The 16,797-nt window shown below is 46.6% G+C and overlaps 1 protein-coding gene across 9 annotated transcripts in view; it reads left to right on the top strand.

Moving 5' to 3' along the window:
- LOC137434922 (papilin-like) overlaps positions 1 to 16,797 on the top strand; it is a 114,183-nt gene that overhangs the window by 18,298 nt on the left and 79,088 nt on the right. For all 9 annotated transcript variants that reach the window (XM_078784924.1, XM_078784929.1, XM_078784927.1 and 6 more), the window contains 4 exons: positions 1,242 to 1,302; positions 1,563 to 1,665; positions 2,546 to 2,676; positions 7,236 to 7,359. In XM_078784924.1, coding sequence (XP_078641050.1) covers positions 1,242 to 1,302; positions 1,563 to 1,665; positions 2,546 to 2,676; positions 7,236 to 7,359 — 419 coding nt within the window. The remainder of the gene's footprint in view (positions 1 to 1,241; positions 1,303 to 1,562; positions 1,666 to 2,545; positions 2,677 to 7,235; positions 7,360 to 16,797) is intronic.

The following is a 16,797-nucleotide window of genomic DNA, read 5'->3' on the forward strand; positions in this document are numbered from 1 at the left end:
CGCCAATACAAATCAACACTAGCTTTCACCAGCAAGACGAGTTCTCCATTCTACGTGCACATATTGTCTCGATCTATTTTCTGTCTATGTTAATGTGTCGTATTAGTTCACTCTTCTAACGAGCTTTTTATTTAAATTTTATTATTTAAATTTGATATTTTATTATTTTTTATTATTACTTATTTTTTATATTTCTTATTTCTTATATTTTATATTTAATTTTTTTATTTATTATTTTTTTATTTATTATTTATTTATTTTTGTTATTTTATTATTTTTAATTTGGAATTTATTTTTAATAGTGAATCACTCTTGTTGAAGAATGTCACATTAGTCACTTTTAGGGTGCTGGCACATTGTTACAAGCCGAAAGTATCGCCCATCTCCCTTATAAAAATCAATTAATTGTAAGAGTGAATTATCCTCTTCATGCACTTGAGTCATCTAAGTATTAAAAGTCCAGTTGCGTTCCAGCACGAAGAATCATTTTCAAACTTCCTTCATTCTATGAACGTCACTCCAGAGAAAAATCTCATTTATGACCAACAGGAGAAGTTGTGTTTGTTTAAAAAGTTTTTTTAATCTATGTTTTGATTTTAAATAATGACGTGAGCTATGCCTGCCCAATCCTTGTGTGTCATCATTGTCATTCAATAGATTGTGTGCTTCCAGCTACTTCCAATCATCACATGTCCACAGTACTGTACATAATATTTGGGACTGAATGAAATTCCCTAATTCCAGATGAAGACCACTCGGTGGTTGAAATGCCTTACTACATTAAAGCGATTGTTGTTTTTGGTGGTGCCTTTGTTATTGTTGAGTAGGAACCCTCCCATCTCCAGGTTGTTCTTCATGGATTGTTTAATTTTTTTTGGAAAATCCATAATCAATCCATTTGTCGGAAGAGATTCATTTGAGTCACATACCTGGTATATCCAAAGGTTAAAAGTGCCTTGTTTTGTTGGTGGAGGTAACTAAAACAAACAGTGCTGTGCAAGAATGGTGATGCAAACCTTTGTAAATCCACATGACCATTGTACACTACATGGCCATTTGGGGGTGGTGGTCCATGGTACCACGTCAAGGAGGCCTCAGTCCAATGCATGATTAATTTAAACATAATGCTAACTATGGTAAATGGATGTGTAACTATGTGCAGCATTACAGTATCTTTGGTGTGCGTGTGCGTGTGCGTCAGCGTCAGCGTCGCAAATACATTAATGCAATATCTCTTTCAGGTATGATGGTGTGAGAACATGCACGGGGCAGACGCGAGACTACATGATGTGCAACACTCAGGTGACCAAGAGACTGGCATGAGCAAAAGGGTCACTTTACATTCGCTGAAAGTCGGTGCATAAAGTTAGTTGCATCGTTCAGCTGATTGTCTCATTTGGGTGTGGTGGTTGCCATGGGTGACGATACTGGCTTGGCATTCTTGATGCCGTGGGTTCATATTCAACTGAAGGCAGCTCTATTACCGATTCTAATCTTATGGAACTTGTTCGGGGTGTGTGATTTTGAAGTAAATGGATGTTTTCACTTTCATTTCACTGCAGGCTTGCCCAGGAGGTACCCTGGATTATCGTGCGGAGCAGTGTGCCAAGTACAACAATGAACATCTCGGTGGGAAAAAGTACAAGTGGATTCCATTCTACGGGGGTACGGCGAGGCACATCAAAAGCTGATTCGTACACGGATCTTTTATCCATGACGTGTGTTGGCTGTAAATAATAGTTTAATATTTTACAAACTATCCAGGGAGAACTAAAAGTCAAGTCACAGCGATGAAGCGCAGTTTGGCAATGTTTGCTTTGTTGCTGTGTTTGCTTTGTGGTTGAAGATGCGGTTACATTGCTGTTTGGTTAAGTAACAGCAGAGTGTATTGGACCATAGATCACTCCATCCTTGAGAGCAGTGGTCGGCAACCTTTTTCTGGTGGTGGTCCAGATTGACATTGGGCTATCCGGGAGCAGGCCGGAATGATAATTGAGTAGCCATTGGAGGTTAGAAGAGATTGATTTTAAATTTCCGAGTAATTGCCAAAAGTGAGGTCTGTATAAAGTTTAACCATGGAATGGTGCGGTTTTCATGTTGGGCTGTCAGTGCGAGCTCTGTGCCTGCAGTTTTGCGTGTGGCGCGGCACACGCAATACAAAAAGTGAAGCCGAGTGTTCCTTGGGACTGAAGTCCGTACCGAATGCGTCGATGCGGGGCGGCCAAAATCTCTTTGCGGGCCGGTTTCCGGCCCTCGGGCCGTAGGATGCTGACCCATCCTTTAGAGGCTAGGTTAAGCCAGTTGTGTCTTCTGTAATGTGGATGTTTAACACACAGTTCTAAGGCTGGCGGAGGAGCTCGTACGTAAATCGGGTGCATTAAAAAACGCTAGTACTCATGGGTGTACTCTTGGGTAACTTACAAATGTTATTGGCTGTGGACCTGTTTGTGCCATCACAGCCACTTGTGGTCCGTCCATATTGGATACCAAGGCTGATCTATTGTTTGTATAAAATGAGTCCACAAACGGACCGTTTGTTTTTCAGCTGCAGACAAATGTGAATTGAATTGCATGCCGGAGGAGCGGAACTTCTACAACAGGTGGGAAGAGAAAGTGGCCGACGGCACTCCCTGCGAGCCTGGCCAGATGGACGTCTGTGTGCAGGGCACCTGCAGGGTATGTTCCTCCCCGCCCCCCTCCCCAGGTTCATACACCTGTACCGTGGATGTGCTGTCCCTTTACCATCCGAAACAGAGGGTTTACCAGTAGTCCATATGTTTGGGTGACATCTGGACGTTGGTGACTTTTGATAATTTTGATGATTGGTTTTCTCTCTGAGATTGCAATGACTTATGTGATACAAGTCAATCATAAACTAGCACCAGGATCGAGGCCATAACATGTACTTGGTGTAACACGTGTTGAACACACCACAAAAATCACATTGTTGAACACCGCTCCTTTCCTATCATTTATTTATTTTCTTTCTCATCTGGGCAATATCTCACACACCTTTTGAGCTAGAAAGCGGATATTTGGACACGACAATGACCAAGTGATTTGGCAGCAAAGGGTATTTTTTATTTATTACCTCCGCCACCGAAGGTGGATGGAGGTTATGTTTTCACCCCTGCTTGTTTTTCTGTTTGTCGGTTTGTTTGTGAACAAAATATATCTTAAAGTTGTGGACGGATTCGGACGAAATTTGGCAGAGATGTAGCGTATGCGACAAGGACGAAATGATTAGATTTTGGTGAAGATCCGGATTCGGATCCGGCTACTAGAATTTTTCGTGATTCTTCACCATTGCGAGATCGGGCCAAAAACGATACATAGAGGACATCTCAAAAAGTTATGGATGGATTTGGACGAAACCTGGTGGACCGGTTGGGTCGGGGTCTGACAAAGACGATTCGATTCGATTTTGGTGAAGATCTGAATATGGATTCGGATGTGAGAATTATTTAATTTTTGAAGTGATACTTCACCATTGAGAGATCGGGCGAAAAGTGACATATAACATAGTTTAAAAAATTGTGGACGAGTTATGGCAAAACTTGGTGGACGAGTTGATTAGGTGACAAAAACAAGCCCATTTGATTTTGGTTCAGGTCCGAATCCAGATTCAGCCTGTCAGTAGAATATAAACCATAAACTACCCATAACCGTGGTCACATTTTGGACCTTGTCTGCTCTACTGGACTAATTTTGCACCATCTCTCTGGCTCCGACCTCACTCTCTCTGACCACCTAGCCATCACTCTGACCATCAACATCCCCACCCCAGCACCAAGGCATTATCGCACTATCAACTTCCGTAAGCTAAACGCTCTTTCACCTACCTCATTCTCATCGACCCTCTCTGAAAAAATGTCCACTTCTCCCTTCGTTGACCTCCACACCCCTTCTGACCTCACTGACTACTACAACCACACTCTCTCCTCCTGCCTTGACCAACTTGCGCCTATAAAAACCAAAACGGTTTCTTTCACCCATTCTGCTCCCTGGTTTACCCCTGAACTCCGCCTGATGAAAACTCGTGCTCGCCAACTTGAAAGACTCCGCAATAAAACAGGTCTCACAGTTCACTCCCAGGCCTACAAGGACCACATACAACACTATAAAGATGCCCTCTCCCGCGCCCGCTCCGCCTTCTACTCTCAAATTATCCACTCTGGCTCCGGAAACCCAAAAGCACTCTTCTCTACAATAAACAAACTCCTCCGCCCCCTGAACACCACCACCCAGTCATTCACAGTAGACAACTGCATCTCCTTCCTTTCATTCTTCCAACGCAAAATTGAAAACATCTACAACAGCTTGACCACCGCCGCACCCGCTCCCCCTCAAACCACCTGCCCCCCCTTATCCTGCCATCCCCTGTCTCAATTCTCCCCAGTCTCCCCTACTGACCTCTCTGAACTCCTCATCGGAATGAAAACTGCCACCTGCACTCTTGACCCCATCCCCTCCAGCTTTGTCAAGGCCTCCCTTCCTGCTCTCTCTCCACTTATCATTGCAACAATAAACTCCTCCCTGTCTACAGGCATCATCCCACCATCCCTCAAAATTGCTGCTGTTACCCCCATTCTGAAAAAACCTGGACTAAACCCTGACACCCTAAATAACTTCAGACCCATCTCCAACCTACCCTTTCTGTCAAAGGTTTTGGAACGCGCTGTAGCCACTCAACTCAAACATCACCTCTCTGCCAATAACCTGTATGAAACATTCCAATCCGGATTCCGCTCCAACCACAGTACTGAAACTGCTCTCCTCAAAATCACCAACGACCTTCTCCTCTCCTCTGACGCTGGCAACCTCAACATTCTCATCCTCCTCGACCTCAGCGCCGCCTTTGACACCATCGATCACACCATCCTCCTCACCCGACTTGAAACCACCTTTAACATTACCGGCACTGCCCTCTCTTGGATTAAATCATACCTCTCTGACAGACGTCAGTTCATCTCCATCAATAACTGCAAATCCCTCACTGCTCCCCTCCCCCAAGGTGTCCCCCAAGGTTCAGTTCTTGGCCCCCTCCTCTTCATCCTTTACCTGTCCCCCCTCGGTCACTTAATCCGCCGTCATGGTCTCCAATTCCACTGCTTCGCTGATGACATCCAGCTTTTCATCTCCACCAAGTTCATCTCCACCGCCACCCACTCTATCCTGACAAACTGCATCACTGAAATAAAATCCGGGATTCAAATCAACTTCCTCAAACTTAACTGTGATAAATCTGAAATAATCATCATTGGCCCAAAAACGCTCACCAAGTCCACCCATAACTTTGCCCTCAACATCGACGGTTTCCCAGTATCCACCTCCCCTCACATCCGGAATCTTGGCATCATCTTTGACCAAACCCTCTCCTTCGACAAATACACTAAACAGATCACAAAGACAGCCTTCTTTCACCTGAAAAACATCGCCCGTCTCCGTCCATCCCTCTCCTCCGTGGCTGCAGAAACCCTCATCCACGCCTTCATCACTTCCCGTCTGGACTACTGCAATAGCCTCCTTTATGGTTCACCCTCAACAATCACCAATAAACTCCAATACATTCAGAACTCCGCTGCCCGTCTACTCACCCATTCCCGGACCCGTGACCACATCACCCCCGTCCTTTACAAGCTTCACTGGCTCCCCATCTCCCAGAGAATCCAGTACAAAATCCTCCTCTTGACCTACAAAGCCCTCCATAACCTGGCCCCATCCTACCTGGCTGACCTCCTCTCCAGACACACTCCCACCCGCAACCTCCGCTCTGCTGGTACCAACCTCCTGACCCCCCCCCCCCATCCGGACCAAATTTAGATCCTGGTGGGACAGGGCCTTCTCCATCGCTGCTCCCACCCTCTGGAACTCGCTACCTCACACCATCAGAGACTCCTCCTCACTCACCACATTCAAAACATCACTCAAGACCCACCTGTTCAACACTGCATTCAACATTTAACCCACAGCATCTAACCCCTGACTATCTCCTCTCCTTCTCCCTCCTTTGTGCTTTGAATATTTCCCTATTGATTCTTCTTTTTTTGCAATTGTTTTTATGTTTTGCTATGCATTATGTTTTGCACTCTGTCAAAGCGTCTTTGGGCTTCCTGAAAAGCGCTATATAAAATAAATGCATTATTATTATTATTATTATTAAACTGTTCAGCCTCGCAGAGGTATGTGCTCTACCGAGTGCCCTTCTAGTTGATTTATTGACTAATCAGTTAATCGATTAATTATTCGATTAATTACTTCTTTTTTTTTCTTTTTTTTTTTAAAGTTACAGATTCGGATGAAACGGTGATGGTTTAGATATGTTATTAGCCAATTGATTAATAATTATTTAATTATTTTATGATTATTATTTATTTATTTTCATTATTAATCACTTATTTATTTTCTTTCTCTTCTGGACAATATCTTAGGAACCTTTTGAGCTCGGAAGCTGATATTTGTACATGACAATAACCAAGTGATTTGGCTATAAAGGATATTTTTGATTTATTGATTAATCAATTGATCGATTAATTGTTTATTAATTAATTCATCAATTTTTATTTTTTTATTTTTTATGAAGTTGTTAATTTTCAAAAGGTTACAGCTTTGGTTGAAACACTGGTGGTTTGTGTATGCTACTTGCCAATTGATTAAGAAATTAATTATTTTACGATTTCTATTTAATGATTTTAATTATACAATTAATCAATGAATTATAATTGTACACCTCTCCCTTCCAATACCGTATCTATGTGCTGCACAGCGGCACCTCCAGGAACCATAGGCGCCCTGGCAATACCACCTGCTGGAGGATATGTTATTTATTTATTTGACATTTAGGGGTGGTGTACTTTGAATGTATCTGTACTTGGTTTTTCCTTTTGTTGTTGAACCTGTCCCTTGTTGGCCTCAGGTGAAGGACTCTGGGCATGTCAGTCATTGTCTGAGCATGTCATCACTTCAATTACACTTTCTCCTTTTACAATGTGGAATGCTTCTTCATATTTGAGATAGTGATGGAGTAAATATGAAATACTCAGGAAATATGTAAAAACAAATAAATAAATAAAAAGGAGGGGTGCTCTTTGCTTATAAAGCATTCGGACTGGAGATATCTAAAAGATGTTCACTGAACCAAAAGAGGTCGGTAAAGAAATGTTCAGACGTGTTTAAATTTCGTATCTCTTCATAGAGTTGTCAAACCTGCTTTTAAAGTTTCGCTTTGTGTCCAGGCATTAGGATGCGATGGGCACCTGGGTTCGGACATGGCTGAGGACAAGTGTCGGGTGTGTGGTGGGGACAGCAGTTCCTGCGTTCCCTTCATCAGTGCATTCAACAAACCTGAGATTCCTCGAGGTATCGCATTCACTCCATCAGCATTGCTGCATGGAAATTTTTGAAGTCCGAAGCAGGTGGCGCACATTAGGTCGGGCATTTGAAATGGTTGGGGTGTTATCACGCTGCCCTCCCATAGCAGCAGAATCATCCTTCAAAGCGAAGGTGATAACTACATGCTCAGTGGAAGGTAGCACTCAAAACACATTCTTCTTATTGTTTCGTATGCAGCACCTGGATGTGAGTAGCATAATTTGCTGGGCACACGGCTTTGCCAATGATGCAATGCCAACTGTGCGTTAGAGCAAGAATTTGTAATTTGTTCAGGGTGCCAGACATAGCTCGCCTACTCTTCGTAAAGGACACTGTGGGATCTTTATCACCCATCAACCAATGTCGGCAAATGTAACACCCGTTTGACATCCATCCAAGGGATGGCACACACATTGATGAATCGCCCTGCCTGTGAAACACCAGGATGACAGTTTTTAGCCGGGTTGGGATTCACACTCAAGCTAGACAGTGTGTGTACCTCGAGGTCAGGAGTCGGCAACCTTTCAGAAGTGCCGTGACAATAGTTAACCGATTCACTCTTATTTACAGATCTGCATGCCATTGATACATTTGTATCGTCAATAATAATCTAACATCAATAATCGAACTTGGCTTTCTCAGGAACCATCATTTTCTCCAAAAAAAACGTCATCAGTGGCACTTACCGTGAGATTTCCTGTGAATCAAGATTGGATGGCCCTGCTAAACGTAATGTAGCAAATAAACGAATTGAATCGTTTTTGGTTTTTTTCTACTTCGGAGATTTAATTTGGTAATTAGAACGTTTGAATTAGAACGTAATTGGAAAATTAGAACGAAGAGAGCATACCGACGTCAGGCTGAGGAGTTCAGGTTTTGTATCCCACTGATAGGTCATATCTGGATCCGGACCTTAACCAAAATCGAATCGGCTTGTTCTTGTTGCCTAACCAACGCATCCACCTAGTTTTGTCATAAGTCGTCCACAATTTTTTGAGATATCGTGCTATGTAATTGGTTTTAGCGCTATCACTCGATGGTGAAGAATCACGAAAAAATTATCTGATCCATATCCGGATTCAAATCTTCACCAAAATTAAATTAATTCTTCTTTGTCACACATCCAACATGTCCACTTAGTTTTGACCGAATCGGTCCACAACTTTTTGAGATATCGTGCTATGTAATTGGTTTTAGCGCTATCACTCAATGGTGAAGAATCACGAAAAAATTATCTGATCCATATCAGGATTCAAATCTTCACCAAAATTAAATTAATTCTTCTTTGTCACACATCCAACATGTCCACTTAGTTTTGACCGAATCGGTCCACAACTTTTTGAGATATCTTGCTATGTACTGTTTTTTCCTTATCTCCTTAAGGTGAAGAATCATTTTAAAAATTCTCGGATCCGAATCTTCACCAAAATCGAAACATTTCGTCGTTGTCACATACCCAACCTCTCCGCCAAATTTCGTCCGAATCTGTCCACAGAGATATCTTGTTCATCGACAAACAAACATGCAAACAAGAAGACGTTATGCAGAGCACGATACTTGCAAAATCCACCCCTCCCAAATATAAAAAGTTGCCATGGATACATCAAATTGTCCATTTCATTAAGATTAAAATTGACGATGTTGATCAAAGCCCGGGTCAATCGGATTAAAATTGATGATTTTTCGGATGAAAATTTATATTAGAAGTTTGACCTTGAGTTTACCTTTGACCTTTTGACCTTAAAAATTGTTGGTTTCCCAATTCAGTGATGCATTATGCAATTGATGCTTCATTTTTTAAGTCAATTGGATGAAAATTGATGATTTTTCAGATAAAAAAAATATTTTGGAAGTTTGACCTTTAGGTGACCTTTGACATTTTAACCTCAAAAATAGTTTGTTTCCCAATTTAGTGAATCAATATGCAAATGCTGTTACATTTTCAAGTCAATCGGATAAAAAATGACAATTTTAGAAATTTAACCTCAAGACTACCTTTGACTTTTGACCTCAAAATAAATAGGCTTCTTCCTTATGACCAACTCTACCACCTGGTGAAGTTTCGTGAAGATCGGTTTAAAATTGTGACCTGTGAGCAATTGACATACAAACAGAGAAACTGACATACAAACAGACAAACAGAGACAGACTAGCAAGCAAGCATACATACATACATACATGCATACATGCATACATACATCATACATGCATGCATGCAGACATGGGTGAAAACATATCCTCCATTCACCTTTGGTGGCAGAGATAAAAGTAATTTAGACTCTAAATGATGCCTCCCAATGAAAGCTCTTGTTTTTTTGTTTTTTTTAGAGATTGATCGAGCAGTCATCCATAGCTTTTGTCGGGTTTTTTAAAACTTGGTTTATTCGCCGTTAATTAGACTTTTATTGTGGGTGCGACTCAAAATCATCATGCGTGCCATTCATGGCACACGTGCTGCATGTTGCCGACCCTTGCTCTACGCTATATTGTCAGCCCAGCACATATTCAAACAAGCTCAAAGTACAACTATTGGGGATGCTTCTTCGGTGGTTGTACCCCCCCAATGCAAGTCAGGGGCAAAATCCTCCCCATTCTTCCCTCCTACCTGTAGGTTATTCAGGGCAGCACGGTTATGATCAGAGTGCCAATCGGTCTCCATGGACCGGCCCTTTCCCTTTTGTCTCTGTGTCTGTCTCTCTCTCTCTCGCTCTCTAACGTTGTCATGGCCCTGACTTTGTGAAGGCTCGGGTACGCCATCCTGGATGTGCGGGAACTCTCAGTCCCTTCTGGGAGATCGGTCTGCTGTGCGGGCTTGTTCGAGAGAACTGTCTGGGGCTAAACAACAACAACAACAAGCTCAAAGTGCTTCGTAAATAAAATCAAAAGCCCTCCGCAGAGATCCAAGCACAGCTACATATCATGCTCCAAGAGGAAGGAATGCAAAGTTCAAAAGCTTTTTTTCTTGTTTTTCCTTTCATTTCGTCGACTCACTGACTCGTGGCGTAACCATGACAGAACCATTAAAATAAGCCACAAAGGCCTGCTGCAACAGCACGGTAAAGACATTGTCTGATTATACGTCATGACGTCAATGCAGAAACCTCAATCCACTTGTCCCTTGGATATAAATCACGTGCATGTCCCACGTTGAGAGCATTCCGTGATGGTGGCCATGTTTCCTTTGACCCCATAACTCACGACCACCACTCTTGTTAAACCCCTACCTACATGTTCCCTATTTAAGCCTCTCCCTATGGGATAGGGAAGGCTTATAGCTCCTGTAGGGTTTGTTTCTACAATTGGTGCCCCAAATTTTTAATGGTACTCCAGAGTTTCTTAAATAGGTATTTAGCCCCCAAAATAGGTATTTTTTTTGTTTGTTTATTTAAAGTCTTATGATTCTGTTCGTATGATTCTACATGCTGCCCGGTCTTCTAGCAACCATTGAAATTGGTTTAAAATACCTTTAGTCAGTGCAGTATACTGCTTATTCTACCAGGTGAGCGCCAGGGGTATTGACCCTGTTTTCAGATTGTGACCTAATTCACCAAAAAACACTTTTTTGATCATACCTTGAATATTTTTCATCTGATTGTCATGAGGTTGAGTTTTACGGATAGATTGTAGATAAATTTTGCATTAATTCTTCTTTCACACTGTGCAGAATTCCCAAAATATATTTTCCCCAACTCGGAGGAGTCAATTCCCAAAACCGAGAAATATCCTGCAAACCCGATCAAATGGCACCATGTCTGAACCACCACCATGAGCTGTTCCCAGTTGTCTGGACAAGTTCCATGTGCACCGATTCAAAGCATCCATTACCCTTTTTAATCCATAGATTGTATAATATCTGCCTCGAGCTTCCTCTTTGGAAGTGGGGCCTCAGCTTCTGCCTCTGAATCAGTTCAAAACTTGCAAATGGAGAAAGTGCATCAGTTTGAACATATGATTGGGTTGTCTTCAAGAATGATGCAACCAGCAATCAGATGCTGTATACACAGCAGAGTTGCATTGTGCAGCCCAAAGTTTTCTGCCAAAGCTCCTCTCAGGAAACTACACTGTATTTAAGGTCATCGTCTGGGCAGGTAATAGTCCACTTATCATATGCATGGATTTACTATAAGGTACTATACTATCGTGTCAGCCCGAACGGTTAACACCACTGGGTGACGAATGATCGATCGATCTTACTGCCGAGGCAAATTCCCGAAACTGGCGGTTGGTCCATCGTGCACGGGTAAAGGAACCAAAGTGCTTACCTGCACGGAGCTCACCAGGCTGATACTCGAACCCACAAACAAAGAAACACGACAGATGCAAAACACCACTATAATGAATTTGATGAAAATCAAGCATGGCAAAATAAAGGTTGAGGTAAAAATTAATCCCATGGTGAGACGTCTCCACTCAGACACGAAAATACACAAGGGGAAAGATTAAATAAAAAATAAATGCTTTAAGCCACCCGGCACTCAGCTTTGCTCCAACGAGGTCGCCGAATGAAGTCGGCAGCACAAGGCGGTCCAAAGCCGTGGGAAATGCACAAGATGGCATGGAGTCGTGCCTGTAGCAGCCACCGGTGTGAGGCAAGCAGACAGGATAGCCTCCTTCGCCTTGCTTGCGACCTCCTCCGTCTCTGAAGAGCACCCCGGTCCACAACACCTCCTTCTCCGACTATTCAAAAGTTCCCCAGCAACTCTGAAAGCTCTCCTCCAACTCCACATGAGCCAGCCACAGCCGAGAGCCAGAGACAAAGGACAAAGAGCGACCGCCCGATACGAAGCCAGCATGAGAAAGACCTCAGTGATTCGTCTTCCTCTTTTTCGAACCTTCACGCTCTGACGTCACCTGTCCAATCATGCACTTTGGGGCGGGGCCTCACGGCCCTCTTTACCGCCCACTAATTCTCCGCCTCTACTGGGCGGGGCATTTTGCCTATCGTGGTCATGTGGGTGGGCTTACTTGTCGATCGCTCTGTTCGAGTTATGTCGGCATGCATGTCGGTTACTGTTACTGTTGCTGTTGGCGTAATGAGGGTTTTTATGGCTGGCCTTGTTATAAAAACGTAGGGAAAAACCACAGGAGGCAATCACATATGGGGGGAAACTAATTTTAACCCCTATCTAAATAACACAAGATCTGCCTGGCAGTTGAAACTACTGCCGGAGTGAGGGGGGGGGGGGGGGGGGGAGAGGTGACTGGGGCAGTGGGAGAGGAGACTGAGGGAGGGGGAGAGGAGACTGAGGGAGAGAGAGAGGAGACTGAGGGAGAGTGAGAGGAGACTGAGGGTGGGGGAGAGGGGACTGAGGGAGAGTGAGAGGCGACTGAGGGTGGGGGAGAGGGGACTGGGGGAGAGGGAGACCGGGGGAGTGGGAGGGGAGACCGGGGGAGTGGGAGGGGGAGACCGGGGGAGTGGGAGGGGAGACCGGGGGAGTGGGAGGGGAGACCGGGGGAGTGGGAGGGGAGACCGGGGGAGTGGGAGGGGAGACCGGAGGAGGGGGAGGGGAGGGAGGGGGAGGGGGGTACCGGGGGAGGGGGAGGGGGGACCGGGGGAGGGGAGGGGGGGACCGGGGGAGGGGGACCGGGGGAGGGGGAGGGGAGACCGGGGAGGGGGGACCGGGGGAGGGGAGACCGGGGGAGGGGGTACGGGGGGAGGGGGGACGGGGGGAGGGGGACGGGGGGAGGGGGACCGGGGGACGGGGGGAGGGGAGACCGGGGGAGGGGGGACCGGGGGAGGGGGAGGGGAGACCGGGGGAGGGGGGACCGGGGGAGGGGGAGGGGAGACCGGGGGAGGGGGGACCGGGGGAGGGGGAGGGGGGACCGGGGGAGGGGGAGGGGAGACCGGGGGAGGGGGGACCGGGGGAGGGGGAGGGGGGACCGGGGGAGGGGGAGGGGAGACCGGGGGAGGGGGGACGGGGACCGGGGGACGGGGGGGAGGGGGACGGGGGGACGGGGGGAGGGGGAGGGGAGACCGGGGGAGGGGAGACCGGGGGAGGGGGAGGGGAGACCCGGGGAGGGGGGACCGGGGGAGGGGGAGGGGGGACCGGGGGAGGGGGAGGGGGGACCGGGGGGAGGGAGAGGGGGGACCGGGGGAGGGGGAGGGGGGACCGGGGGGGACCGGGGGAGGGGGGGCCGGGGGAGGGGGAACCGGGACCGGGGGAGGGGGACGGGGGACCGGGGAGGGGGGTGGGGGAGAGGGGGAGGGGGAGAGGGGACCGGGGGGAGGGGGAACCGGGACCGGGGGAGGGGGACGGGGGGACCGGGGAGGGGGGGAGGGGGAGAGGGGGGAGGGGGAGAGGGGACCGGGGGAGAGGGGACCGGGGGAGGGGGAGCGGGGGAGGGGGAGAGGGGACCGGGGGAGGGGGAGAGAGGGGACCGGGGGAGGGGGAGAGGGGACCGGGACCGGGGGAGAGGAGACCGGGGGAGAGGGGACCGGGACAGGGGGGGAGGGGGGAGAGGGGACCGGGGGAGGGGGACAGGAGACTGGGGGAGGAGGAGAGGAGTGAGAAGGTGTTGGAAAAGAATGAGGGGGGGGAGGAGTAAAGTGATCCCTACTCCCATGTGTGTGACCCACTCCCCGGTGCAGTGTACGTGATGTGGGAGGGTGGGGGCGGAGAGGGAGAGTATTTGAGCTTTTGAAGTCACATTTTACATGAGATGTAATGACACATTTCAAACTGTATTTCGCATGTGCACGCACATGCATTCACATTTTTTTTTTTTTTTTTTTTTTTGTATACAAGATCGAGGCTCGTGAAAGAGCTAACATTAATCACACAAAAAGACAAACCGACACACAAAACACAAAAAACAAGGGGAGCGGCAGACAAGATGGGGAGAGAGGGGGGAGGACACAAAAGAGAGGGGGAAGAGGGGGAAGGACACAAACACAACATTTGAGAGCAGGGACATCGGGAGGACTTGGGGGGAGGTGGAGAGGATTAAAACATATGAACACTGCAAGGACTCTGGGGTGAATTACCGGGGGTAGAAAAGATCAAGGTTTTCGATGGGGGACGATAAGAGATGGTGGTGAACAGCTGTTTTAAAGACCTGGAGGGAGGAGTGGGATTGAAGGGAGTGGGGGAGTTTGTTCCAGAGGCGGGAGAAAAGGGGAATGAAAGAGTGAAGGTGAGCAGAGAGCCTAGACTTTGGCAGTTTAACCATAAGAGGGTTGCAGGCAGATCTTGTGCGACCTGAAGGAATATTGGGGGGACAGAGCACAGAGAGAGCTGGGGGAGCAAGGCCGGAGAGGAGTCGGTAGAAGACAGAAAGACCACCAACCTGCCTGCGGTGAGTGAGTGAAAGGCCCTCGGCGTTGACTACATCGCAGGAGATTCCAATGATTCTGAAAGCTTTGGCCTCAACAGCGTGAAGTCGAGCAAGGTGTGAGGCAGGAGCACCAGCCCAGAGGGGGGAACAGTATTCCATTGAGCTGCGGATGAAAGCCTTGTATGTGGTGAGGAGCTCAGGTGTGCCAAGGAAGGACTTTGCACGACGGAGGATGCCCAGTCGGCGACTGGCTTTGGAGGCCAGCTTGGAAATGTGGTTTTCCCAAGAAAGATCATGGCAGATAGTGAGACCCAAAAGCTTGAGCGACGGAACTTCTTGGAGAGGATTGTTGAGAAAGTAGATGGGAGGGTTGTCCAGTCGGTCCTTTCGGAGAGACATTGTAAGAGTGTGAGATTTGTCAGGATTGAAAGACATGTTCCACTTGTTTGACCAGTCTGTGATTTTGTCCAGGTCTGCAGAGAGTGAGGAGGCTGCAGACTGCCGATCTGAGGGATGAGGAATGGAGCGACAGAGAGTAGAGTCGTCAGCAAAGAGATAGAGAGGATTTTCAAGAGAGTCAGAGAGATCATTGATGAAGACCAGAAAAAGCACAGGGCCCAGAACACTACCTTGGGGAACTCCAGCCTGAACAGGAAGAGGAGATGAGAGAAACCCATTCAGGGCCACACGTTGACTACGACCAGAGAGGAAGTCCGCCAGCCATGCGTGGAGATTTCCATGGATACCAAAGGAGGAGAGTTTGGAGAGCAGAGCAGGGTGCCAGACCGTATCGAAGGCACGTGAAATGTCAAGGGAGACAGCTCTAATTTCCTGTTTGGCGTTGAGGACCTCCATCCATTGTTGAGAAAGCAGAAGCAGCATGTCCAGAGTAGAGTGACCAGGTCTGAAACCAAATTGATGATCAGAGATCAAGCCATTGGAGAAGAGGAAAGATTTAATATGTGAAGCAATGATGGATTCCATGACTTTGCTGATAATTGGGAGAAGGCTGATTGGTCTGTAGTTGCTGGGATCTGTTTTTGCACCTTTTTTGTGCAAAGCAGTGATGTTGGCTGAATTCTAAGCAGATGGCAGATGACCTTGAGCAAAAGAGAGGGTGAAGAGAACAGAAAGAAGGAGTGAAAGAGCAGAAGAACATGATTTTAGGACCCGTGGGCTGATGCCGTCAGGACCAGTTGCAGAATCAGAGTCGAGGGTTGACAGAAACTTTTCCACCTTGTCAGGAGGAAAGGACACAGAGTCCAGGAGCAGCTGGGTACGACTGGGTACGGTGGGTACAGAGAGGGATGGGTTTGGGACACAAGATTTAGAGGCAAACACAGAGTTGAGGCATTCAGCTCTGTTATCAGAAGTAAATGCATTGTGTAGATTACATCATTTGTGGATCTGATAAATTGCCAGTAACCATTTTGTTAAACTGAATATGCAGCATCTAAATGAAGATACCCAAATGTCACATATGTCCATGCCCGTGGGATTCCCACGGGTGACCCTACTAGTGTGTACATATATATATATATCTAAATATATAAAACACAGTTTGTATGTGTGTGTGTGTGTGTGTGTGTGTGTGTGTGTGTGTGTGTGTGTGTGTGTGTGTGTGTGTGTTTGTGTGTGTGTAATGCTACCGATAGACTCCAAAACGGAGAGGCTCACGTACTTGATATTTGGCACAGACATGGCCATTGAGCCTGGGAAGAACATGGCCGACCTAAAAATTTATTTCATAATATTTTTTTTACCATATTTTTATTTCAGCGAGGAATATTATGACCGGAATCTGACCGGGGGCAGAGCAGCGCGCTGATTCGCTCAGAGCGATCACGTGATGTTCCTTGCCGCCATTAACTCAGTTACGCGTTCGCACGTATTTCAGAGCGAAAAGCGATTGCGTTTTTGCTGGGTACTTCTGCATGATTAGCATTTAGCATGATTTAGCATGATTTAGCATAGATAGTCGCATGTTTCACATAGATTTTTTTTTCAGCGAGCAGAAGTACCCGGCATTGTATGAATAATATATAGACTAGCCGAAACCCGTGGAACATCCACGGAAGGGAGGATGTGGTGTATGGATAGAGTGTACCATTATGGATGGCATTGGGGAGCGCTCATGGGATCTTCTTCTTC

This window comes from Myxine glutinosa, chromosome 9 (genome assembly GCF_964187855.1).
Source record: "Myxine glutinosa chromosome 9, kmMyxGlut1.1, whole genome shotgun sequence".
In the NCBI taxonomy this organism is placed as follows: Eukaryota; Metazoa; Chordata; class Myxini; order Myxiniformes; family Myxinidae; genus Myxine; species Myxine glutinosa.